Source organism: Camelus bactrianus, chromosome 1 (genome assembly GCF_048773025.1).
Source record: "Camelus bactrianus isolate YW-2024 breed Bactrian camel chromosome 1, ASM4877302v1, whole genome shotgun sequence".
Classification (NCBI taxonomy): domain Eukaryota; kingdom Metazoa; phylum Chordata; class Mammalia; order Artiodactyla; family Camelidae; genus Camelus; species Camelus bactrianus.
In genome coordinates, this window is record NC_133539.1 from 96,486,295 (window position 1) to 96,511,800 (window position 25,506).

Genomic DNA, 25,506 nt, shown 5'->3' on the forward strand with positions numbered 1-25,506 from the left:
CACATCTGTACTATTTGCTATTGTCAGCAGCATCATCTACAAAACAAATATTTATCTCATACGAAAAGATCTGGGGCACCCTGGATTAAAGCCGTTCATGTCTGGAATGTAGAGAGAGAGGAGGAAACATCCGACTGTCAGTGTGTAAGTACAGAACAAAGATCAGGAAGGAAAACCCTCATCATAGGTGAATACTGATTAAAGAGAGATTTGAAAACAATCCATTCTCCATACACATTTTTTCTAATTATGAAATATTTCAAGTACACAAAATACAGAAGTTAATGTTGGTAATACCGATGCACCCAATCACCCAGTGTTAATTGACAGTAATATTTAAGCCTAGTCGTTTCAGAACTGAAGAGACGAAACACCACAAATACAGCTCAAGCCCCACCACCCCACGCCATCCCTCACTCCTTCTTCCCTCTCTCTGAGTAAGCACCACCCTGAAGTTAGACTATCTCATGCCCGACCAGGTCGTGCTCAGTACTGCCCTGAATCACATACACTATTATACCACAGAGAACTGAATCTCTTTGTTTTTAAGGAGAGTTTCATGACCTTTCAGGAATAGTCTGGGTAAGTCTAAGATGCTGTTTATCACTGTTCTCCATAAAGTATCTATTTACATTTCCAGACCAGAAGGATGAGATTATTATGATGAGATCGATAATGAATCAACTTTAAGAGTCTAGATTTCAGCTACCTATAATGTAACTTCTCCTACCTGAAGTCCCAACTACAGCAAAGAGAAGTTTTTTTTTTTTAACCCTCCTCACCAAATATTTATTAAATGTCCCTTGTTTACACGGTCTAAAAAAAAATTGGCTAGTCAAAGAGTAGTCACTGGGCTGGAAGCATCACCATTTACACCCAACTGCAGACCTATGGAATCTGAGGCTTCATTTCAGCAAAAGCCCCAGGAAATGTGTATACACATTAAAGTCTGAAAAAGGGCTGGCCTAAAGAATTCAGAAAGGTGACAACCTAGACCAAGGCAGAACCAAATCCAACCACCATTCTGCCAAACCCATCCTCTTCCTATCAGACAATACTGCTTTCAGGTGTTTTCTCTGCAAAGTCCAAGCTTAAGTGTCGTTAGATCAGCAGTTATCAACCAGGGGCAATTTGGCCTTCCAGAGGACATTTCTGTCATAACCTGGGGAGATGATACTATTGGCATCTAATAGTTAGAAGCCAAGGATGTGGCTAAACATCCTACAATGCAGAGGACAGTTATCCACAACAAATAATTATCTGACCCAAAATGCCAATGGTGTGAAGGTTTGAAAAAAAAAAATCAGAAAACACACAAAAAAACTGCCTATGATTTCCTGGCTAAAATGGTCAATTGTTAACTTCAGTAATTTAATGAACTGATTTGAGTGTCCAAATCCATTAAACAAACAAACAAACAAACAAATAACTAAAAACACTTCATGCCCAACCTTCTCAAATAAAGAGTTTGTAAGTTTCCCACAAGGGTTTACATCAAATCAATAATCAACAGTGACAACCAAAACAAAGTAACAAACGCACAAGTTGAAATATTTCACAATTATAAAAGATGAGTTTAAAAAGTAAGTACACTGCTACCATGCTACCATACATTCTTCTCCAATAAAAACATTCTGGCGTTCGTTTAGCCTAATTAATTCTCCATTTTTCTCCTACAGTACAGGATCATTAGTGAAGAAACACTTTGGCCACTTCAAGATGACAAGCACTCCCTGGGCTAAATTACTTCACTGAAAGGAAACCTCATATTAGACAGAACTTTTCAAAAGGTAATTGAAAAAATCCTTTAGTATTATCGAGACCTTTGTTAATGTCATCAAAATGTTATGAAGGAATAATTTCTCTTCTTCAGAGAAAGTAGAATTCCAGCACACAATGAGAAGAGTGGAAGGTGGTCCACATATAAGAGAAAAGTGGGTCACCATGTGTAATTATACAGAAGATGAGTAGTGAAGACAGCATGTTCTTATTAAGATGAATGTATTTCTGGAGTGAGCAGTGCCTTGCACGGTCCAGCATCAACTAAATTCTACCCAGAGAGAGCCCTGAGGTGATAGGTAATACTCCACAACTTGAAGACACTTAACGCATCAGCATCCTGAGACCTAACATTTCATTGGGGACTAGAGCACCCACTATCTAGATTACAGTGAAAACTGGCCATTCATATTCTAGGTGTGCAAAAAAAAAATGAGAGCAATTCACAGGTTCCTGTTACACATCAGCAGTCTTCTGGTCTCACAAATCCCATTCCACCCTATTCTTTAATTATGTGACCAAAGATCCAAAGTGACAGTTTATACGGACTAAATAACACATTTCATGTCGTTTCATTCTCTTTTACCTGGATTTGTGGAACAAGGGAGATTTTCACCTAAGAGAAGCTAAAGCCTTATACTGTTAAGTGTCCCTTTTTTTTTTTTTTTTTTAAAGTTTGCCACATTTCTTAAATGTAGTTTCAAGAATTTAGGGAGCTTTGCTTATGTTCCCTGAAGCCTCAAGGTTAACATAATGAGCACTTTCACTACAGAAATTCAGAGGTAATCTCAGGTAACTTCCATGGGCAGAGCTGGCTACACTTCCAAAAACTGGCGTGCACTTTTTCGGTAGAGCATCATCTAGAGGTGCCTTTCCTCTTTTTTCTCCCTTTGTCTGTCTCATCTTTAACAGGGTGGGACAGACTGCTTAGAAACAGTAAATCAGCTGAGAGTCTGGGAAGGGGAACAGAGGGTTGTTGGCCAACACCGAGACATTCTTTCTGATTTATTTGGTACTTATTTATTTTTATGTTATTGTATAAAATCAGCATCAGTATGTGACTATTTCCTCCATCTGTGAAATGATTTGAAGTTTCAGTAGGTCTCTTTATCAGGATACTAAATCACCTCTATACTAAAGATAAGGAGAGGAAACTGGGCAGATGTTACAAGGTCAAAGCGATACAGGTCTCTGTTATTTGGTCCTATTTATCATCTAACACACATTCCTGCCTTTTGGTCTCAATATATAATTGGCCTCCCTTGCTGAGATGCCTTCCGAGAGTTCCTTTTTCACACATCGAGAACTATCACTGTAGAAAAGGCTGCTGCACTGAGACTCCAAGTACAGTGAATTGTGTACCCAGAGGACGCAGTGCCCCGCCATCAACACCACTGCTAAAGGACAGACAGACTTGAGAGCTTGAAAATTACCATCTAAATTGTCTCGGATTTACCTTCAGCTCGTTACTCATGTAGAATGTCCCTTTAATTCACCTCCGCTGTTCCAACCAGACAGCAGCACAGGCACCAGTGGTACCCTGCTTCTTCCCCCAACCAATGCGTCTCAAATGTTTCCATCCTAAAATGGAAACCCTTATCTGCAATTGTTTAAAAGCAGGCCAAAACAGCAAGCAGATGTTTGGCGAGAAAGACCCACGCAAACCTTGAGTATTCAGTTCACTTCAGAAGTCGCTCCTGCGATAGAAGTTTGCCTGGGTCAGCCAGCCCCTTCCACCAACCTCACAGTGAGCAGGCATGATGTGCATCGCAAGGGCGTGTATGCTCAGATTCTTGACACTCTGAGGACTCAGAGAACGTGGTTCTGGACCCATGGTGTCAAGCTACATGCAGAAATACTGCAGTTCAAGAGGGCCTAAGTCACAAGACTCTGAGAAAATGTCTTTATACAGATTTCTAGAAGGAAAGGAAAGAAATCATGGCTCTCACTAAATCATTTCCGGAAATTCTTCACTATTACTGAAGATAGTCTTTTTTTTTTTTAATAAGTTGTTGTGCTTTTTTTTAATGGAGGTACTGGGGATTGAACCCAGGACCTTGTGCATGCTAAGCACATGCTCTACCACCGAGCTATACCCTCCCACCCTTAGATGGTGCCTTCTATAATTTTTCTATGAGGAGAGAAATTTGGTACTCACCAAATCATTTCTAGAAATTATTATTTCACTATGTAATTATATAGCTAATATCTCTGATTTAAAATGTACTGACATCCAATATTTTTTTCAATTTTATATTTTAAATTCCAGTGAATCCAACAATTACTGAATACATATCACGTGCACCACACCACACTGACTGAAGGGCTGAGTCCCCAGCACTGGGACCCCTGGGAGCATTCTCTCAAGCTCTGGGATACGGGCTCTTAGACTAAGCTGCACCTTACTATCAGGGGACAAGACCAATTGTTTACTAGACACAGCCTCTCTGCCACCATGGACAGTTAAAAACAGAAAATGTGACCCCTTCACTTATTATTGAAAATATAAAGCAGACCACAGAAGACCTACAAAGAAGCAAGCTAACTACAAACCCTTTATGATCAGAGCCAAGTGTGCAGGGGCTAAGATTTCCTTCCAAAAGTTCAAGGACTGGCAAAATTGAGCAGCTAGAAATAGTTCTAGTTTTGCCAAATGCACGCAGGAAGAGTACACAGAAGCAAGATACTGTGTGAAAAGTAGCACACAAAGTTTGAGTGTATGATTTTTTTTTAATTTGCAATGAGACCAAATTTCACATTCCACATTTCCAAATTCTACTTTCTCACATTTCCTTAATTTCACTGACAGAGCCCTTCACTGACTGCATATAAAGCACCATGCTTGGCACCAGAAATACAAAGAACAAGATATATACTCTCTGTCCTCGAGGAACCCACTGTCCTCCACAATCTTTCCTTTCCATGATCCTTGACTAGATGTAAAGTTCTTAAGAGCAGGGATTCATGTCCTGTATTCTCAGGCTGCATATTTATTTACTTCACAAATACTTTAAATATCTAATGTCCTAAATATAATACTAGGAATATAATGGTAATTAATAATAATAATAATAATAATAATAATAATAATAATAATAATAATAATAATGACATGGTCTCCCTCCTCTGAAGGAGCTTACAGTAGCAGAAGAATCAAAAAACAGAGAGATGAGTGTTGTGGTCGGGAAGAAGCACAGAACTGTGAGCACACACATAAGGGACCTCACACCCAATCCACCCCAAGCAAGGATGGGAAGAGCGAAGTTTCTGAGAGAAAGAGGCATCCAAGCTGAGGCCTCAAGGATAAAGAGAAGTTAGCCAGCCAAGAAGGTAGCAGAAGAAAGTCAGTGCAAAGGTTCAAGGTGAGAGAAATCATGGAACCTACAAGGAGGTAGAAGAGTCCAGACCAGTGGGAACTCATAGCTGGAGGTGGAATCAGTAGGGATCAGACCAAGAAGGGACGTCTGGTAGCTCAGGGTTAAAGAGTTGCACTGTATCCTGAGGACGAGGACTGGACCGCTGAAGGGTTAAGCAGGTTGTTAACATTACATATAAGATGGGCAATAAATGTTTTCTTGGATATATCAAATAACCTTCCAGAAAAGTTCTAATCTTCCTTGAGCCCTAAATCATTATGTCCACATCAGTGAAGAACATACAGGGGGAAGGTACAGCTCAAGTGGTAGAGTGCATGCTTAGCACACACACGGTCCTGGGTTCCATCTCCAGTAGCTCTTCTGAAATTAAATAAATAACCCTAATTACTGCCTCCCCCCCAAAAAAAAAAGAAAAAAAGGAGAAAAGAATATACAGAATTCTCTGATGAAGGAAGGTTCTGGGTAATTAATACCTAGGGCAGCACTGTCCAATAAAAGTGTGATGCAAGCCACCTATGCAATTTTAAATTTTCTAGTACTCATCTTCTTAAAAATGCAAAATTAAGTGAAATTAAAATTAAAAACATAATTTACTGGAATATTCCTAAAATATTATTTCAACATGTAATCAATATTAAAAATATTGAGATATTTTACATTCTTTTTTTCACCCTAAGTCTGTGAAATTCAGTGTGCATTTTACGTCACATCTCAGTCTGGACTGGCCCTGCCTCGGGTGCTCTTTGGCCATTCATGGCTAGGGGCCGCCGTGCTGGGCAGTGGAGATCTAGAATGCACCCTGGGGAGCATTTCTCAGGATACTTAAGGTACTTTCATCATTTGCGTTTGTTTCCTAATTTATCAAAATAATACAAATCAGGTTTTAAATGGAAAAAAAAACCACAGAATGTCTCAGTTTTGAAAGACACCCATATTCCTATACTGAAAGTACCAGTCTCATTCAGACGTGTATGCTGGTAAAGCACTCTGGAGTTTTACAGGAACCCTTATCATTTTAGGGAAATGCTGGTCTCCATTATTACCTCAGTTCTCAGACAGTCCCGCTTCTCAAATTTTTCTTCCTTGTCATCTGTCAACTCTATTCTTCCCTTTTCAAAAGGAAGGAAAGGGAGAAGGGATGAGGGAGGGAGGGAGGATGGGGTAGGGTACCTAGCAAACATACAGCAAGAACTTAGTTTCAAGAACTTGGTGGCCTCAGGTCTATTTACTGCCCTTTGCTATCCCCTGGCAAATGACTCAAAGGCCCTGAGTGTCCTGCTCACCTACTTGCCTCACCTTCCAGGTCTCACCTTTGAACATTGCAATGACGAATGCCACCGCCACCAGCCAGCCCTCAGAGGGCTCCTGTCCCCAGAACACCCTCATAACCCAGCAAATCATCCCCGGGCTCTACTTCGTGGTCTTCGTGGCCGGGGTCCTGCTCAATGGTGTGTCGGGGTGGGTGTTCCTCTCCGTGCCCAGCTCCAAAAGTTTCATCGTCTATCTCAAGAACATCGTCGTGGCCGACTTTCTGATGAGCCTGACGTTCCCCTTCAAGATTCTGGGCGACTCGGGCCTGGGCCCCTGGCAGCTGAACGTGTTCGTGTGCAGGGTTTCCGCCGTGCTCTTCTACATCAACATGTACGTCAGCATCATGTTCTTTGGGCTCATCGGCTTCGACAGGTATTATAAAATCGTGAAGCCCCTCCTGACGTCCTTCATCCAGTCGGTGAACAACAGCAAACTCCTGTCGGTGCTGGTGTGGGCGCTCACGCTCCTGCTTGCCGTCCCCAACATGATCCTGACCAACCAGAGCGTCAAGGAGGTCACGCGGATAAAATGTGTGGACCTTAAAAACGAACTGGGCCTCAAGTGGCACAAAGCCTCAAACTACATCTTTATAGGCATCTTCTGGATTGTGTTCCTTTCGTTAATCATTTTCTACACTGCTATCACGAGGAAAATCTTTAAGTCCCACCTTAAGTCCAAAAAGAATTCTGTCTCGGTCAAGAAGAAATCCAGCCGCAATATATTCAGCATCATGCTCGTATTTTTTGTCTGTTTTGTCCCTTACCATGTTGCCAGAGTCCCCTACACGCGGAGCCAGACAGAAACCCATTTTAGCTGCCAGTCCAAAGAAATCCTGCTCTATGTGAAAGAATTCTCCCTGCTACTGTCGGCTGCAAACATATGCCTGGACCCCATTATTTATTTCTTTCTATGCCAGCCATTTAGAGAAATCTTATGTAAGAAATTACACATCCCATTAAAAGTTCACCATGACTCAGAAACTTCCAAAACCAGAAGGGGAAATATAACGCAAGAAAGCACAGACACTTTGTGAAATCCCACGGTTTTTCAAATAAAATCTGGGCATACATATTGTAAACTTCTATTACATAATTAAAAAGTGGATAAGAAGCATATCCATGATAATAAGTATCATCTCTCGGCACTACTAACCAATTTAGTACAATAATAAAATTAAAATGTAAGTTTCCATGCTTTTTTTTGGTAACATCAAGGAAAAAATAATATGTTATTCAGTCTCATCCCATCAAAATAGAAGGTTTAAATTTGTAATCAATAATCTGGTCAGTTAATATAGAACTTTAAATAGCAAAGAAAATAGGAAGCAATCAAGACAATTCACAGGTGCATCTCCCTTCTCTAAACACAAGAATTAAGTTAGCAAGGTATGCAACTTTTTTCAACAGGGTCATTAAAGACCACCTTAAAAGAAGGCAGAGTTTGATAAACGATTAGAGGCCTGCTTGTAGTAAAAAAAAAAAAAAAAAAAAAAAAAGGTCAAGTTTTCTCTGATTTGAAGAAGCAGGATAAGTAGACACCCAAAAAATTACTTAAGAAATCCCCCACTAGTATCTCAAAGGAAAGTAGATAGAAATTCTGTATACTGTGGTAAAAAATACAAATTTTTTCTCTGATAGCATTTTGGAGTTAAGATACATTTTAAATATGTTTTATATGAAGTTTAGTTAAACCACTTAGTAAGCCTGGGATTCTGGTGTTAGAATATGTTTAAGCAAACTCTACGGAGAGATTCTAGATATTGGCGCAGGTTGCCAGCAAACTGCCCTGTTCAGTGGCGTGCAAAAAATACAGGTTGACTAAGAAAAGACACACACAAATACCCCAGGCTGGCAACATACATTATTACTCTCTAGGAGTGGAGAAAAGTAGTTTTCTTAGAAAGCAACTGGACTTAATAAAAAGAAAATCTAACATTTACAATAGTGAGTGAGAAATTACACATAAAATGAAAATTTACACATCACATTTTCTGAAAAGCAAAAAAATTTTATGTGTGCAGATATGGAATATGGTTGCTGGCTTGTGAGTCATCAAAACTAAATTCTTTCTCTGCTATTAACTGGCTAGAAGACATTCAGCCCATCATTCAAATGGTCTCCTAAAGTAATTTTGTAAGTCACGTTCATATGTACTTCAAGCTTTATCACATATATATATACTAATAAAAAACATATTTTTAAAATAATGTCAATTTTTTTCTTAATAGTCAACATATCAAATAACACTATCAGATTTCCTCATAGTCAGGACATGCATAATTTCTTTAATACACTCAGTTGTACATATTAACAGAAGACACAGGAACCAGAGGAACACACAGGAAGAAGTTACAGAGAATTTTTAAAATCCTATTTACCGCTGACTTTTCAGTGGTATTTAAATAAGTACTTCATATGTTCTAGAACCTCATCGGATTTTAGGCAAAACTCAGAAAACATATCTCAAACTGAAGAAGAACTGGGAAGGTGTCCACACTTTGTCTCCACCTTCCACCCTAGTAAAAGCTCCCTGCTCCCAGCTCTGGATCAAATATCCTCTCCTAAAAAGGACAAAAGCACCAACCCACAATAAACGTGCCTAGCAACACTAAACTTGCTACAGCACTTGTTTGGCTAAATGTATTTGCAAAAGAAAGTAGCCGTGTTTATTCAGTTTCTATTGGCCAGGACAAATTAGCAAATACTGTTGTTTTATATGCCCCCTGCTGGGTCACAGGAGAAAAAGAAAGTATAAAAGAAGATGAGAAGCACCAAGTAATGATTGTGTAATCATTGTGCCAAAGCCAATCAGAAATGTGAAAGACAAGATTTTTCAGGAAAAAAAACATGCAATGACAATAAGGATATTGTGAAATAAGAGTTAAGTAACAGTTACTGCAAATTAGAGCTTTTAAGGTAAAAGATCCATACTTAGAAAACTGTAAGACACTGAAGATGTCACCAACAAATGGAAGACATATGGTACTTACAAACTGGAAGACTTAATATTGTTAAAATGATCATACTACCCAATGCTATCTACAGACTCAATGCAATCCCTACTAAAATACCAATGGTATTTTTCACTGAATGAGAACAAATAATTCTCAAATTTGTAGGAAACACAAAAGGCCAAGACAACTTGAGAAAGAAGAACAAAGCTGGAGGTATCACATGCCCTGATTTCAAACTATACTACAAAGTTACAGTAGTCAAAACAGGATGGTACTGGCAAAACAACAGACACATACACCAATGGAACAGAATGGATGTCCAGAGATAAACCCATACTTATATGAACAATTAATCTATGACAAAGGGGGCAAGAATATACAATTGGGGAAAGACAGCCTCTTCAACAAATGTTGTTGATAAAAACTGAACAGCAATATGCAAATGAAAGAAACTGGACTACTTTCTTATACCATATACAAAAATAAACTCAAAATAGATTAAAGACTTAAATGTAAGACCTAAAAACCATAAAACTCCTGGAAGAAAACATAAGCCATATGCTCTTTGACATTGGTCTTAGCAATAAATTTTGTACATGTATCCTCAGAGAAGGGTAACAAAAGCAAAAATAAAAACAAGTGGGACTACCTCAAACTAAAAAACTTTTATTCAGCAAAGGGAACTATCAACAAAGCAAAAAGGCCACCTACTGAATAGAAGAAGATATTCGCAAATAGTACATCTAATAAGGGGTTAATATCCAAAACATACAATGAACTCACATAGCTCAACATCAAAAAACCATGTGACTTGATTAAAAAAATGGACAGAAGACCTGAATAGACATTTTTCCAAAGACATACTGATAGCCAACAGGCACAAGAAAAGATGTTCAAATCACTAATTATCAGGAAAATGCAAGTCAAAACTACACTTAGATACCACTTCACACCTGTCAGAACAGCTGTCATCAAAAAGACAAGAAGTAACATGTATTAAAGATGATGGAGAAAAGGGAACCCTCATGCACTGCTGGAGGGAATGTAGATTGGTACAATCACCATGGAAAACAGTATGGAGGATCCTCAAAAAATTAAAATAGAACTACCATATGATCCAGCAATTCTACTTCTGGGTACTTTTTCCCAAAGAAAACAAAATCACTAATTCAAAAAATATATGCATCCCTATGTTCACTGCAGCATTATTTATAATAGCCAAGATATGGAAGCAACCTGAGTGTCCATCAGTAGATGAATGGATAAAGAATATGCAAGATACACACACACATGTGTATATACACAATGGAATATTACTCAGCCATGAAAAGGAATGAAATCTTGTCATTTGTAACAACGTGGATGGACTCAGAGAATATTATGCTAAGTGAAGTCAGAGAAAGACAAATACCGTATAGTTTCACTTTTATGTAAAATCTAAAAAACAAACAAACAACAAATCAGAAACCTACTCACAGATACAGAGAATAAACTGGTGGTTGCCAGGAGGATGGGGGAGGGGAGAGGACAGTGGAGACAGTGAAATAGGTGAGAGAGATTAAGAGGTACAAACTTCCAGTTAGAAAGCCAATCAAATCATACAGATGTAATATACAGCGCATAGAGTATAATCAATACTACTGTAATAACTTTGGTAACAGTAACTAGACTTATCATGGTGATCATCTTGTATAAAAATATTGAATCACTATGTTGTACACATGAAACTAACATGATATTGTAAGTTAATCATACTTCAATTAAAAAAAAAAAGAAAAAGTCAGATCAAGGTTACAAACAAATAGGATGAGCAGATGAAGGTTCTTGGGTTTTAAGCGCTTTTGGCTCACTGAAGCTTAAGTGAGGATTTCCTTGCAATGAGTAGAATTTCCCTTCTGCCCTTTGTTACAAGGTAAAACCTCACAGTTTGCATAATGTAACCATTTGGGGTCTGCTTTAAACTTGGACTAGTGTGAGTCCTTCATGCAATAAACTGAAGAGAGCCATGCCAAAAAAAAAAAAAAAGATTACAAACAAATAAACCTTTGGATTTAACTTCTGAAGATCATTTAAGACTTCAGTGAGAGGAATTTCAGTAAGGTATTAGAGTTAGAAGCCAGATTATAAGGGGTTTATTCAAATAGTGAGAAGTTGGGTAAATAAGAGCAATGAATATAAGAAAAATTTTTAATGTTTTTGAAAATGAACTTTAAGGTTCAGAGCTACAACAAAAAATAAAGTAGTAGATCAACAGCAGAGTGGATTAATCCAGAACTTCTCTGAGATCACAAGTACGATTTTTTTTCTATCGTTTCATGGAATAATTTGTTTCCCTTTTGTAGTTAGTTTATAAATAAGGCTTGTAATGTATACTTGCTACAGCTAAAGTAATACAACACTTCATCACTTTTTTACAAGCAGTGCTACGAAATGGTTAAAGCATTCTGAAAACCGGCGCGTGGGAAAGGAAGACGACACTTTGTTAACGCGGCTCTTTTGGGGATGTCCTGTCACAAAGTGGTTATCCGCATGCCACTGGAATCTTCTAGAGTATAGGTGACCAAAAGGAAGAAGCAGCTTTTACTGTTAAAGACCACACAGCACCAGTTCTCTCCCACCCCAAACACACAAACCCTCAAGGCGCCCTTTACCCAGAAGGAAATCCCGTGTCGTTTTGGGCAGATGGTCTCTTATGTTTGTTACTTGTATGATAGCATCTCTTGATGTCACAGATATTTTCTATTTTAATAAAAATGTCTTTTCCCCCTCTTTCTCTCCACCATCAGAATACATAGGTAGCAGCACTAGGGTTCAGGACAGAATGGAAAACTAATGGCACATACTTCACTGACACCGTCAAGCAGAAACAAAGCTTCATTAAAGGATGTTTTTAGAGTCTAGAGATTAATCTTTTAGGCAAAGCCAATGGATCAAGACTTTCTCATTTGTAGGTGACCAAAAAAACCCCAAAAAACTAAACTAAAATTGGGCTGATGCAATAAAAAGAGATGTACTGGCCGACAGACCTGTAGGGCCACAGCTGTGGGCATGGCTTCAGTCAAAGGGCTGATGCAGCGGGGCCTCAGCTGATGTGACCAGGGCCGGATTTGTACCATTTCGCCAGCCACCTTCCGTAGTGTCAGTTTCAACTCGTAAAAGGAAGCTGCCGGCTCTCCTTTTGTGGTAGCAAGACGAAAGGGACAAAATAAAAAGCAATCTAACCTATATCAAACAGCGAGGCAGCACTAAAGGCACAGGAAGCCAGTAACACCAAACTCGCCTCTCTTCCTGCCAAACCAGATTCTTTCCGCAGGGTCCCTTTCCAGGAATGAGACCACAGTCTGCTCCCCGGCCAGCCCCACACTGCAGCACAGAGATTTCACCTCTGCCGCGGTTCCCAACCGCCCTTCTCTTCCCCCAGCCCATTTCAGATCCTTACTGCCTCTCGCCTAAAATGATTGCGATCATCCCCTAACTGGCTTCTTGTCTTCCCCTTTCTCCCCCAAGCCAACACACTGTGACGCCTGCAGACTCACTCAGTACTGAGGAACTGGCAGGGCCTCTCCTCGCACAACTTCCCTGAGCTCTCCACTGCTTCTAACTGAAGCACCCAAGACTGGCCAGATGGATCTGAGATCTGGTCCCAGCCTTTCCTCACACAGGCCCTGCTCACACGCTCCACGCACCCAGACTGACGGAGTCCCCAAACACCCTCCCCACAGCCCAGTCACGTGCCTCTTCCCCCAAGGGCACCGCCACTCCCCTCACTTCTCAGAAGCAGCTCTCACCACCTCCGTCAGAAGACTGCACTTCCTGGACCCCCAAGGGCTCTGACAGGCCAGGGCCCACCTACATTCTCCTTATCACCCCTTCTATGCTGTAACCTGCTAACGGCAACAAAAATGCAGTCTAGGATGGGAGCCCGGAACGCAGCCTACAAAGTCAAGAAACATATGTTGCTAGAATTTTCTTATCCACTTGACCAAAACACAAGCAAAGGCAAGGGAGAGTCTCTGCAAAAGCCTTCTCCTGGAAGGTAACAACAGAGTTCATAAAATGTGTCCTGCGCTTTGAAAACGTGTTACTCAGACTTCATAAGAAAAGACCATAACCACTCAAGGGGGGTGGGGGGAAATGAACTTCAGTGACTAAGAAGAAACAAGATAACCTTTAAAAGTTCTTTTTCAGAGACTTCCCCGCTATTGTTTTATAAGCAAGCATCAAACAGCACAGTCACACCTCCCAGCTGAAAGGTGAGATGGGCTGTATGCTGACCTGGTAACACTGCAGAGTCAACAAAAAGGCAAAAAACCAAAAGGACTGGCCAGGGGAGTGACAGGGCATAGACTCAGCCACCCTTACAACCGACTTCACATTTCAAGAATGTGCAAAACACCTCTGCCTTCAAAATATTTCCAAAATTCTACTATTTCATTAAAAAGGGAAAACAGCAACCTCTGGGAAGCTATCTACACCTCACTTTAAAACAACTCTGTCTAATCATGTCTGTCACTCTCAGATTTGAAGCTACCGATGGAAAAAATGTCTTTGGACCAATCCAGGTGGGAAAGGGGATTACGCGCCTTAAAAAACTTTCAAACCACAAACCTAAAACAGCGGCTCCGGGGAGAAGGCTGACTTGGAGCCCACAAGCTGCTGGAGAAACACCGCTCACCAGCCTTCATTAACCAGAGCCCAGCCCCTGCCCAAAGATCATAAAAAACACCAGGACGCAAACTGTGAGCACCCCGAGTTGCGAACTCCATGAGAACAGTGGTCACGGTGGTATTCAAATTCAAACAGTTGCAGACCCTAAACTGTTTGCAAACCAGTGTGCTGCAGGGGGCAAGGGGAGAGCCTGGGCTGACCTGCTGGCCTCCTTTCTAACCACAGTTTCCCTCCAACATTTTCATTTTAAGAAACATAATTGAGTGCTGGCACACTGGGGTCTAAATGTGCAGCTCGGGCGAGGCCTTAATTCCCCCAGGCCTTAGTTTCACCATCTGTAACGAGACAAGGCTCCTCCAGCTCATGGATTCTTTTAAGAAAATAAGTTCTCGGCCCCATATTTCTGGCTTCGCAGTGGCTTCCTACCCCAACACTCATCTTCTTCCCCCTCCCCATTAGTTCCAGAGGGCTACCATGTTATGCTTTAAAAGCAAATTTTAAGACTGTTACACATTAAAAGTGATATTTCTACTGAAATACTGTTGTTTGGTATTTGTGTTCAATAAACTCAAAAGCATGATTTGTGGCCATTTGGATAATGTTGATTCTTCCAATCCAAGAGCACAAGGTATCTTTCCACTTTGTATCATCTTCAATTTCCTTCATCAATGTTTTACAGTTTTCACAGTATAGGTAACCTCCATGGCTAAGTTTGTTTCTAGGTATTTTGTTGTTTTTGATGCAATGGAAATGTTTATGTCAGTTATAAAATTCTGGTTTTTGAAATGGCAAAAAAAGTGAATAAAGGGCCACAAATGGCAAAATATCCTTCTATTTTATAGGTAGCTGTCTAGTTTTCCCAGCACACTTGAAGAGACTGCCTTTTCTCCATTGTGTATTCTTGCCTCCTTTGTTGTAGATTAATTGACTGGTTTGGCAACTGAAAGAATTCGGGCTGTAGGCTAAGTTCATCCATTGCCTGCTTTTTGTGAATAAAGTTTTACTGAAACACAGAAAAAAAATTAAATAAAAAAAACATGATTTGTATGGATAAGGGATTGACTATAAAAAGACTTTCTCAGTTCATGAGACGATTTAGTTTCAATGTGTAAACATTTAAAATATCCATTGAAGTGAATAATATGTCATTTCTTAAATAAAAAGTATTGCCATGACCAAAGTAAGGGGGAAAACAACTTTCCCTCACTTCTTCCGACTGAGGTTTTTGAAATACTGGGTTAGTGATGATGCACAATTTCCTAGAATACTAAGAAAATGTACTCTGAAAAACACTTATCCTTAATGAAACAGAAAGAAGTGACTTATGGAAATTCAAGTGGAACTCGTGTTAAAAACAAAAACAAAAGCAGACGCAGCAGTCCAAAAAAAAGGCATGTTTCCGCTGTGAATAATAAACTTCCATAAAACACCAGGTTGCCTCTAGCTCATTCTCAAAAGGAAGAACATGGTTCAGTTTCACTTTTAAAAGACTGGTTTCTTGCTATTCCAAAAAAGGAACTAGGACACTGAGGACTAGACTTATATTTGGCAATTTAACTGTGGCTATAGTAGATTTTTAAGAGAAGCTGAAGGTATTTCTTTATTCTCTGCATATCCCCAAGTGAACAGGAAGTACACATATAAATGTTTACCTAAACAAAGAAAAAAAAGAAACCTTACCATTGCTTCTCGACATTTTGGCTAAGATCAAGTGTGTAAAAGAAACCTTACCAAAACCCTTTTATTCCAGTATTCCTTCATACCGTGTTAAAATCAGTCACCACTCAGTTGATAGCCAATTGCATCTCACCAAATTCCTATCTCACCCTCTCCATCCCTTAGTGAACATAAAACCTGATCATGCATGCTCACTTACCTGTCTGTAAGCATGTCTTTTCTGAAGTGTATTTTTCACTGAGTCCTATCCAATAACCATGCACACAAATCTTAAGAGACAGAGCATGTCCAAACACTAATTTGATGGAAGTTAACAATGGTTCTTAACCAAAATCAAATACGAAACTTGAGAAAGATTTGGATTTTTTCTCCAATTTATAAGTGAATATATGTAAAAATCATGCTTTTACAAAATAATAATAATTTGGAAGAACATCAGAGTATCTGAAACAAACTGCTACTATCATCTTTAAGTGTCCTTACACTGTTGTTTTCAAAAGTTCCCTAGACCCTCCCTAAATCCCCTCCAGCTTGACAGTTCTCACTTAGTCTTTTGAGAGATTTTCCTTTTGAAGAGTAAATACCAAAAGGGATGCATTTTAGGTTCTGGAGAGGTTTCTTCTGACTTTTTTCTTTACTACCTGGATAACTAAGAATTATTAGGAGAAAAACAGATAAAACCAAAGCACTGACCAGGCCAATGAAGCAACAGAGAAAACCAGACCCTAACTGACCAGGCAATGACTTTGCACTTACAAATCAACTTTGGACCAATGGACTTAGAACTCTGGAAAATATGCTTGGAACCTGAGCTCATTTTCTCTTATATAAAAGCTACCCTTATACAAGAAACATAACCTAACACAGCTGACTGGTGGGGTGCAAGAGACAGTGACTTTTTGTTAGACCCTTACCAGGCCAGGCTCCACTCAGACACTCAGTCAACAGTTACTCCCCCAGACAGAATGAACATTTACCCAAACAATGTAAAAGTACACTGGAGGGTCCCCTTACCTACAATCTATTAGTTACTAAATATCTGTCTCAATTCTTTATGCTGCTGGGGCCAAATTGACAAGTGCACATTCCAGGTTTATTCTCATAACTTACAGAAAACAGATCCAATATATTTTGGAATAAAACATACAAACTATAAAACAGTATGCCTAACATAATAATACTTTAAGTGGGTGTATATACTCATAGAAGAATTTTTAAACTCATGTACCAAAAACATTCACAGTAATTCTCTGCACAGTGATTTTCCTCTATTTCCAGATTTTTCTAAAATAAACAAAAAAGAATGAAGATAAATAAAACATACACTTTACCAGACTCTGTTAAATCACATCTTTTTTGTTTGTTAATAGGTATCTCAGCAGGATCCAAAATGCAACAATATTTTAAATTATAACTTTGAAAGGCTGATGAGTATCGGTATGTGTGCTAAAGAAATCCTGCGTAAACACCTGCTATCTTTAACTCATAACACCATTCAAGGCACTAAAAACTGATGTTCTTTAAAATCATGACAAAAACACACCTTGGGTGCTTTACAAAAAAAAAAGAAGAAGAAGAAGAAAGAAAAGAAAACAACTAGGTATTACAATGGACGAATAAAAACCTTTCCTCTAAAAGAACAGACAAATCTGAATTAAAAAAGCATACACAGAATTGAACAGAACTTCTTGAAGAGCCTTTCACGCAGTTAAACTATTTGCAAACCACAGTTTCATCTACGTCAATATGCAACATTTTAAAACCACACAAAAAGGAAAGGAAACGTTTAGTACAGCCAGCAGTCCTGCGATGGGGCTGCTCCTGCCCTAGCTAGCAGCACTACCCAGGCTTCTCTGAAGACTTGGAGCAAGGCCCGCTGAGGCTCAGAGAATATACTTCCAGGTATGTCTTTTTAAATACTTCATACATTCAAATGTCTTTCCATGGAAGGGAAATCTATGATTTTCAGTGTTTAAAAACCATATAGGTTGAAAAATGCCAGCATGTAATAATAGGGTTGCTGTTTAAGAAGGCACCAATTATTAAACTCCAAATAGATGCTCACTGTGAATTACAGTATAATTTTCTTCTGATGACCCCAACCATCCCTCGCAAAAAGACAGCTTAATTCACACAAGACTGAGTACTACTTCCTAATAGGTGAGCATAACTACTCAGTAGTTTGATTTTATAACTGGATGAATACAGGCCATGTTGTAGGCCTTCACAACAGGGTAGAACAGGTCTTAAAACAACTTTCCTCTACAAACATTACGATAGGCAATTTCAAGAAAATATCGTTGTGACGACTTCGGTAAAAAAAAAAAAGAATCTAGTGAGTTTATTTACTTTCTAAGCAATGGGCCCTCTATCTAAACAAAAGAGACACTTGAAAGCTTTTCTTCATTTTGCTGGAATACCTCTGGGTACCTCAGATTTCCACAGGCTAATAAATGGCTGAAAAAATATTTATCAAGCACTTAGTTTTCAAATTTGTGAGAGAGAACACAGAATGTCATTATAGTATAATTTAACCTCTAACTGACATAACCAAAATTTTTAAATGAAGAGATTTGTGTCTCGTGGCAATCTAGACAGATTCAAAAAAAAGCCACTGTGAGGCACTGCATGACTCTCAAGCATTATGGAATGTATAGTTACACTATAATTATTTTTTAAATAAATCACCCACGGGTTGTATATATGGTCAGTTCTAGTTACAGAGAATGTTAATTGATCAAAATATTATTCTCTAATCCTTCTCCTTACCACATATTCAACTATGAAATGGAACTTTACTGTATAGTTGTATGAGCAATAGGGGCCCTTAAAGAAACACATTTTATGTTACTATTATAATAACGTAACATCTGAAATACAAGAGCACAGGCCAAAATCCTAGCACTTTGTAAAGGAACAATGAGCAAAGGATCCATCTACACCAGCACGAGCTTTTGACCCACAGAAGAAAAGGACGTTTCTAAACATTTTCTGTTTCTAAAGGTACTAAATAAATGGCTACTATCAAAAGTCAAGTCATACAAAGGAACTTACTTACAAAACAGAAACAGACTCACAGGCTTAGAAAACAAACTTATGGCTACCAAAGGGGAGGGGGGTGGAGGAGGGATGGGGGAATAAACTGGGAGTTTGGAATTAGCAGATACAAACTGCTGTATGTAAGTCAGATAAACAAGGTCCTACTGTACAGCACAGGGAACTACTGTCAATATCCTACAATAAATCATAATGGAAAAAGAATATGAAAAAGAAGGCACATATATAGTACAACTCAATCACTTTACTGTACACCAGAAATTAACACAATGTTGTAAATCAACTATACTTCAATTAAAAAAAAAAAAAAAAAAAAGTCAAGTCACAAGGAAGTCAGTAAAGCCTGGAGCAGACTTTAGGCCTGAAGAGCCTCCTCTGGGCATTCAGGGGAGGCAGGATTCATATGGGAAGGATAAAGGTAGGGGGCCGACAGAATGATCAACGAGGCCGGTTCGAAGCCTGCTCTCACAGGCCGGGAAGCCTGGACCAACCCCCAAGTGCCAGACTTCAGTCTCCTCAACTCATCTAAGGATTGGACTAGACACTATGAATAGAGGTTCCCTACATCCTTAAAGTCCGATGGTCCCCTCAACTGTATCACAACAAGAAGTACAAAGGCAGGAGGCAGAGTTCACAGAACAGCAGAGACCCCACCAGCCTAAAGTAGAGAGCTGGGATGAAGACAGTGCGGAAGGTATGGGGGGGGAACCAGGTCATGGGAATTTTGAAAGTAAAGGAGGTTTAACAAGATAGAAACTAGGTTTGGTTTTTAAATATATGCATTGTAAAATGAAACATCAAAACACATGTAGCCTAAAGGACTTTTATTAGTACTTAGGAAAAAAAATCAAGAATGAGTATTTTACTTCTGCTCTTTTACATAAATATTGCTTAGAATATAGTTTCTTCCACACAGGAGGCACTTGGTAAAGGCTGGCTACTTCGGTGACAATCACCACCATCATTACTTCTATCGTTACTGAGGCAGTTCTCAAGTGGTTCTGAACATGGCTTCAGATATCAGACGGTCCGGTGGGAATCCTGCCTCTATAACTTACCGGCTGTATAACACTGAGTGCTAGTTAACCTCCTAGTGCCTCAGTTTTCTCACCTGTGAAACAGGGATAATAACACCTACATGATAGGAATGATGAAGGTTAAATATGTACGCGTAAGGTTCTGGGCACAGTGCCAGACACAAAGTGCGCACGCGATTATTTTCACTGAGCTCAGTAGAGAGTGACGCTATTTACTCATGGACCCTCAAGCCCTCTCTCAGGTAGGGAAAGGGGACGGACACGTACCCTTTAAATGTCACTTTAATTTAGAAAGTTGTATGTACATCTGCCTTATCCATCCACTTGTATATTGTTTCACCCCAAGATGTACACAGTGCATCATTAAATAATTAGGAGAATTAAGATGTCGAAAGGCTTCTGAAGTTTTTGTTTGCTTGCTTTTTAAAGGGAGGTTTCAGAGAATGGGTTTGTTTGGACTTCTTAGCCAACATACTTACTCTTTGCTATTTTAAAAAGTTGTATATCAATTTTTCCTTGCTAAAACACAAAAATTATCTTCTGATCATAAAAAACAACAGAAGGTGTTTAATATGCATGAGGATAGTGTATATCAGGACATGGCACCAGGAAGAATGGCTGCAGCCCTGAGGGTGTGAGTCTGACTCCACCAGGTCTAAGGGACTAAATGAAGTCCAGTTTGTTCAGCTTGTGCTATAAAACACCCAGTGTGCCAGATACAGAGGGAACGTGACAAGATTATGTTATTATCAGTGTCAATCACAATGGATCTAAGGGTGTGTCTTACACTTCTGGCCCTGACTGCCTCAAAACCCACAACGAAAGAAGAAAACCCTCACGTGTTAAAGTTAGATGTTTTGACACATCTATATGTATACACAGCTGAGCTTCTCTTTGAGAATTTTATAACCAGTGATCACACATCCTTGCTCTAGAAGCCTTTAAAATACATTCTTGGTCAAATTTCTCACCAACACCAACACAAAAACATCTATGCAAGTACTTCAACAGAAATACAAAGCAAATCGCAAAGGTACTTTAAAATTATCTGCCAGCCACACTTAAAAAAAGCACAAAGAAACAGGATAACAGATTCCACATTATTGTACATAAAATAGATAAAACAACAAGGTCCTGCAGAATAGCACAGGGAACTATATTCAATATCTTGTTAACAGCTTATAATAGAAAAGAATCTGAAGAATTTATACAACTGAATCACTATGCTGTGCACCAGAAACTACAATACTGTAAATTAACTACACTTCAATTTAAAAAGAGAGAGAGAGATCTAATTATTGTACTATTTGCATAAAATAGTGCAACTTTACTACTTGCACTCCTCTTTACAATGTTTCATACTAAATCTTTAAGACCCAGTGGGTATTCGGCACTTACATCACATGTCAATTTGGACTGGCCACATCTCAAGTGCTCAATGGTCACCTGTGGCTGCAGGCTACCATACTAGCACAGGTCTATACCATCATGGATCTGGAGGGTCAAGGCAAGACCAAATTCTAATCCTACAACTTTTTCTGCTAAAAAAGAAAAACAAAAATATTCTGGTAGGTTATACAATAAAGGGCCTACTTTTTAAATAAAGTCTTTTAAATTTTTGTACAATTTTCTGTCACCCTTTCCCTCCCCTCTCAGCCTAGGTTCCTAAGCATGAGTTCTATCAATCTACAAAAACAAAAAGCCAGGAAGCCTCACTGAAAGTTCTTCAGGCTCAGCCACAACCAAACCATTTCTTCCCCTGCTATTTCTCAGAATTTCAGTTTACTTATCTCCTCTGCAAATGAACTTCCAACCCAAATGGTAACAAATGATCTATCAGAATGCAAAAGCATGAAGTCAAAAATAGCCCTTCTAGAAGCAACCTACGTGGGATTTCCCAAAGTCACAAAATCAGACCATGGAAAACCCAGGCTTCCTCATAATCTAACATGTTCTCACTAGTCCACACAACCTAATAAAATTCACCAATGAAATTCTTAGAAGCAGAGAGGCTGTGATCGTGGTTTTGTGAGTACAAATGTGTGTAAAGAAAATAATTTCTAATTTTAATTACTAACCTCCCTTCCCTCCCCTAACCGCTCTTTTAAAACAGATTCTTTCGATTTGTTTTTTTTGACAGTCATCCTTACTCTTCCTCAAGATGACAAACAGTTCTACCTTCTGTCCAGTTTACACAGACCTGGAGCCATTCACGTATTTTTTTTATTTAGTTTTCCTTGTTGGAATTATTGGAAGCTGTTTTGCAACCTGGGCTTTCATACAGAACAACACAAACCACAGGTGTGTAAGCATATACTTACTTAATTTGCTCACAGCTGACTTCCTGCTGACTCTGGCGTTACCAGTGAAAATAGCTGTCGACTTGGGTGTGGCACCCTGGAAGCTAAGAATATTCCACTGCCAAGTAACAGCCTGCCTTATCTACATTAATATGTACTTATCAATTATATTCCTGGCATTTGTTAGCATTGATCGCTGTCTTCAGTTGACACACAGCTTCAAGATTTATCGAATACAAGAACCTGGATTTGCCAAAATGATATCGACCGTTGTGTGGCTCATGGTCCTCCTTATCATGGTGCCAAATATGGTAATTCCTATCAAAGACATCAAGGAAAAGCCCAACGTGGGTTGCATGGAATTCAAAAAAGAGTTTGGAAGAAACTGGCATCTGCTGACAAATTTCATATGCATAGCAATATTTTTAAACTTCTCAGCCATCATCTTAATATCTAACTGCCTTGTAATTCGACAACTCTGCAGAAACAAAGACAATGAAAATTATCCAAACGTGAAAAGAGCTCTCATCAGTATACTTTTAGTGACCGCAGGCTACATCGTATGTTTTGTTCCTTATCACATTGTCCGAATCCCATACACCCTCAGCCAGACAACAGAGGTCATATCTGACTGCCCTACCAGGATTTCACTCTTCAAAGCCAAAGAGGCCACACTGCTCCTGGCCGTGTCCAACCTGTGCTTCGATCCGATCCTGTACTATCATCTCTCAAAAGCTTTCCGCTTAAAGGTCACTGAGACTTTTGCTTCAAGTAAGGAGACCAAAGCTCAGAAAGAAAAATCAAGCTGTGAAAGCAATGCATAAAATACGGCATTTTTCATGCTATCATTTCTTGCCTTATTGGACAATTAAGTACCAAACTACTAGGAAGGAAGGGGAAAAAAGAGCCTCAGTAATTACGTAAAAATACAGGGGGCTAGCAAATGTGGCTTGGTTTACTGAGCAGCCTTGTTTCTAAATGCAAGCCATTTGCATAGAGTACTCTTGTTGACTCTCCTTAACCCAAATGTTTGTACAAAAAACTAATAAATCTTGTTGAACCAGTACAAAACCTTGCAATAGCCTTGAAATCTAAAATTAGTTCTAGGACGCAGTCTTAGAGGTACTCATGAGGCATAATTCATTTAAAGGCCTGGAACTGACTTTTTGATAGAAATATGCAAAATAATCTCTATATAAGTTGCCAGAACGCCCTTCAGCAACATAACTTAGAGCCCTTTAGATAGCTTAAAAAAAAAAAAAAAAATCCAGCCGATTTTTTTTTACATGAAACCACTTGTGCCTGATTTATTTTTAATCCATCACTTAAAAAGATGGTAACCTTTTAGCTCACTACTCCAATTTTCAACATCTAATTGTTTCCTAACCCAATAGCTAAAAATTTTTACTTCTAAAAAGGCCTGAAAATACATAGTTTTTAATGTACTGTATATATCCTCATATTCTACCTGGGGGTTATAAATAAAGATTTTCTACTGTCAGTAATGACAAATCCATTGATTTCTTATTTTTATTTTGCAGTAACATGATATAGACCTACAACGTCTGGCGGGGAGGGTGTTAAATTAAACTAACTGCTAAAACTACTCTTTTGCAACTAGCAACTCACATCAAAGATATGGAAAAATAACACATCAAATAGTCTTAAAATAGACAAGCTGGCTTCATACGGCAGGGGGCAAGGCCTAGTCAGAAATGCAGCACACTGTGGGAGGGTACAGCTCAATGGTACAGCACGTGCTTAGCATGCACAAAGCCCTGGGTTCAATCTCCAGTACCTCCAATAAACAAACAAACAAACAAACAAACACCTAATTACCCCCCCCAAAAGGAAAAAAAATTTTAAAAAAGAAGAAGAAATGCAGCACGGGCTGGGCTGACTGGCACCACTCAGATCCTGAAGATAAGTCTGATCCCATGAAGGGCCTGCACTTCAAAGTATGAGTAACTCTACTCTCAGGGTCACAACCCTTTAATCAAATTCTCTCCACTGCCAGTAATGCAGAAAGGATTCAATAGATGGTAATAAAAGACGTATTCAAGGAAAAGAAGATTAAAAAGTTTAGATAAGCCAACATGAGACTTTGTTTTTTTTTTTTTCTCATTTCAATACTAAAAGCACACAATCGGTAATGTATTTGCACTAGCTGTTAAAATGAAGAAATGGCTTTCCTCAAGCAAAATCAAACACGTAGATACAGAGAGTAGCAGTTACCAGAGGGGAAGAGGGGCACGTGTGTGCTGGGATGGGGGGAGGGCTGGGTAAAGGATTAACTGCATGGTGATGGAGGGAAACAAAGTTTTGAGAGGTGAGCATGTTACAGAGCACACGGAAGTAGAATTATAATGTTGCACAACTGAAACTTATATAATGTTACAAATAAATGCTACTTCAATCAAAGTAAGTAAATGATTTCAAAGGATGGAGAGAGGGAAAAAAAGAAAAAAGAAAGAAATGGTGTTCCTGGGAGCTAACAAAACAAGCCTGATTCCAGACTTATTTTTAGCTCTGTGCTGAGAACTATTTTCAGAAGTCTGAACCCAAGACAACTTGTATCTATAATTTCATAATACATTCTCTGAGTTTGAGGAGAATAATAAGTGAGAAAATGCACCCAAAAGAGTGCCTGTTACCCTTGTAACATGGTAGGTACTGGACCAACTCCAGCTGGCCAGTGACGGGAACCCCCGTCAGCATCACACATCTGACACGGCCAAGGGTGTAGATGACTTACCCGTGTTACAGGCCAGTACAGGCCTAGACACCAGAACCTGTGCTTGCTAGTGATCTAAGTATATGTTTTTATTGATGGGCAGGTCAAGATATTATTCATACAGGAGCATATATTAAACTAGTTTATTTTCTTGAATCTTTTGGTCAATTCTCCTTTTAGTCCTCTCTCCTTGGCCTTCACTCCCTAGAGCCACATTTTAGGGCAAAGGGGGGAGGGGGGTTAAAAATCACATTCTTATATTCTCCTCACATGCATGATACGTTAGTCACACTTTTCCTTCTTTTTAAGCAAGAGAACCAGACTCACTGCAGCATTCCTAACGTTAACGTTTTATTAGCATATACTTTTAGTTCCCCTTTTTGATGGCTTACTCTAAATTATACTGACAACTTACCAGGGGTGCCTGGACAACTGGTGATAGAAGGATAGTTAAAAAAAAAAAAAAAAAAGAAAAAGTGTCCAATTTTCTAGCAACTCATTTATGATGGCAAATTACAGCTGAATTATATCTTAACCCATCATGAGACTTACTCACCAGAAATCATTCATGTTCTCTCCTCTAAGGAAGTTGGCAGTCTTGAGAACGCTAAGT

General features: G+C 39.1%; 3 protein-coding genes across 6 annotated transcripts in view; 2 read left to right on the forward strand and 1 right to left on the reverse strand.

Moving 5' to 3' along the window:
- MED12L (mediator complex subunit 12L) overlaps positions 1-25,506 on the reverse strand; it is a 625,134-nt gene that overhangs the window by 179,630 nt on the left and 419,998 nt on the right. The window lies entirely within an intron of this gene.
- On the forward strand, positions 1,674-8,673 carry P2RY14 (purinergic receptor P2Y14). Its single transcript, XM_074369514.1, has 2 exons — positions 1,674-1,790; positions 6,460-8,673. Exon 2 carries the CDS (start codon positions 6,481-6,483, stop codon positions 7,498-7,500), a length of 1,020 nt encoding a protein of 339 aa, XP_074225615.1. The 5' UTR covers positions 1,674-1,790; positions 6,460-6,480; the 3' UTR covers positions 7,501-8,673.
- Positions 17,428-23,230, forward strand: GPR171 (G protein-coupled receptor 171). 2 transcript variants are annotated; one of them, XM_074369529.1, is made up of 2 exons: positions 17,428-17,667; positions 21,973-23,230. In XM_074369529.1, the coding sequence occupies exon 2, from the start codon at positions 22,021-22,023 to the stop codon at positions 22,981-22,983; it is 963 nt and encodes a 320-aa protein (XP_074225630.1). In that variant the 5' UTR covers positions 17,428-17,667; positions 21,973-22,020; the 3' UTR covers positions 22,984-23,230. The 2 variants fall into 2 exon arrangements, with proteins under 2 accessions (XP_074225630.1, XP_010950291.2); XM_010951989.3 differs by having other exon boundaries at positions 17,431-17,667; positions 22,000-23,230.

What these genes read in the sequence shown, in the direction of transcription:
- P2RY14 (XM_074369514.1), top strand. Translation starts at nt 6,481, where the DNA reads ATGACGAATGCCACCGCCACCAGCCAGCCCTCAGAGGGCTCCTGTCCC.
- GPR171 (XM_074369529.1), top strand. Translation starts at nt 22,021, where the DNA reads ATGACAAACAGTTCTACCTTCTGTCCAGTTTACACAGACCTGGAGCCA.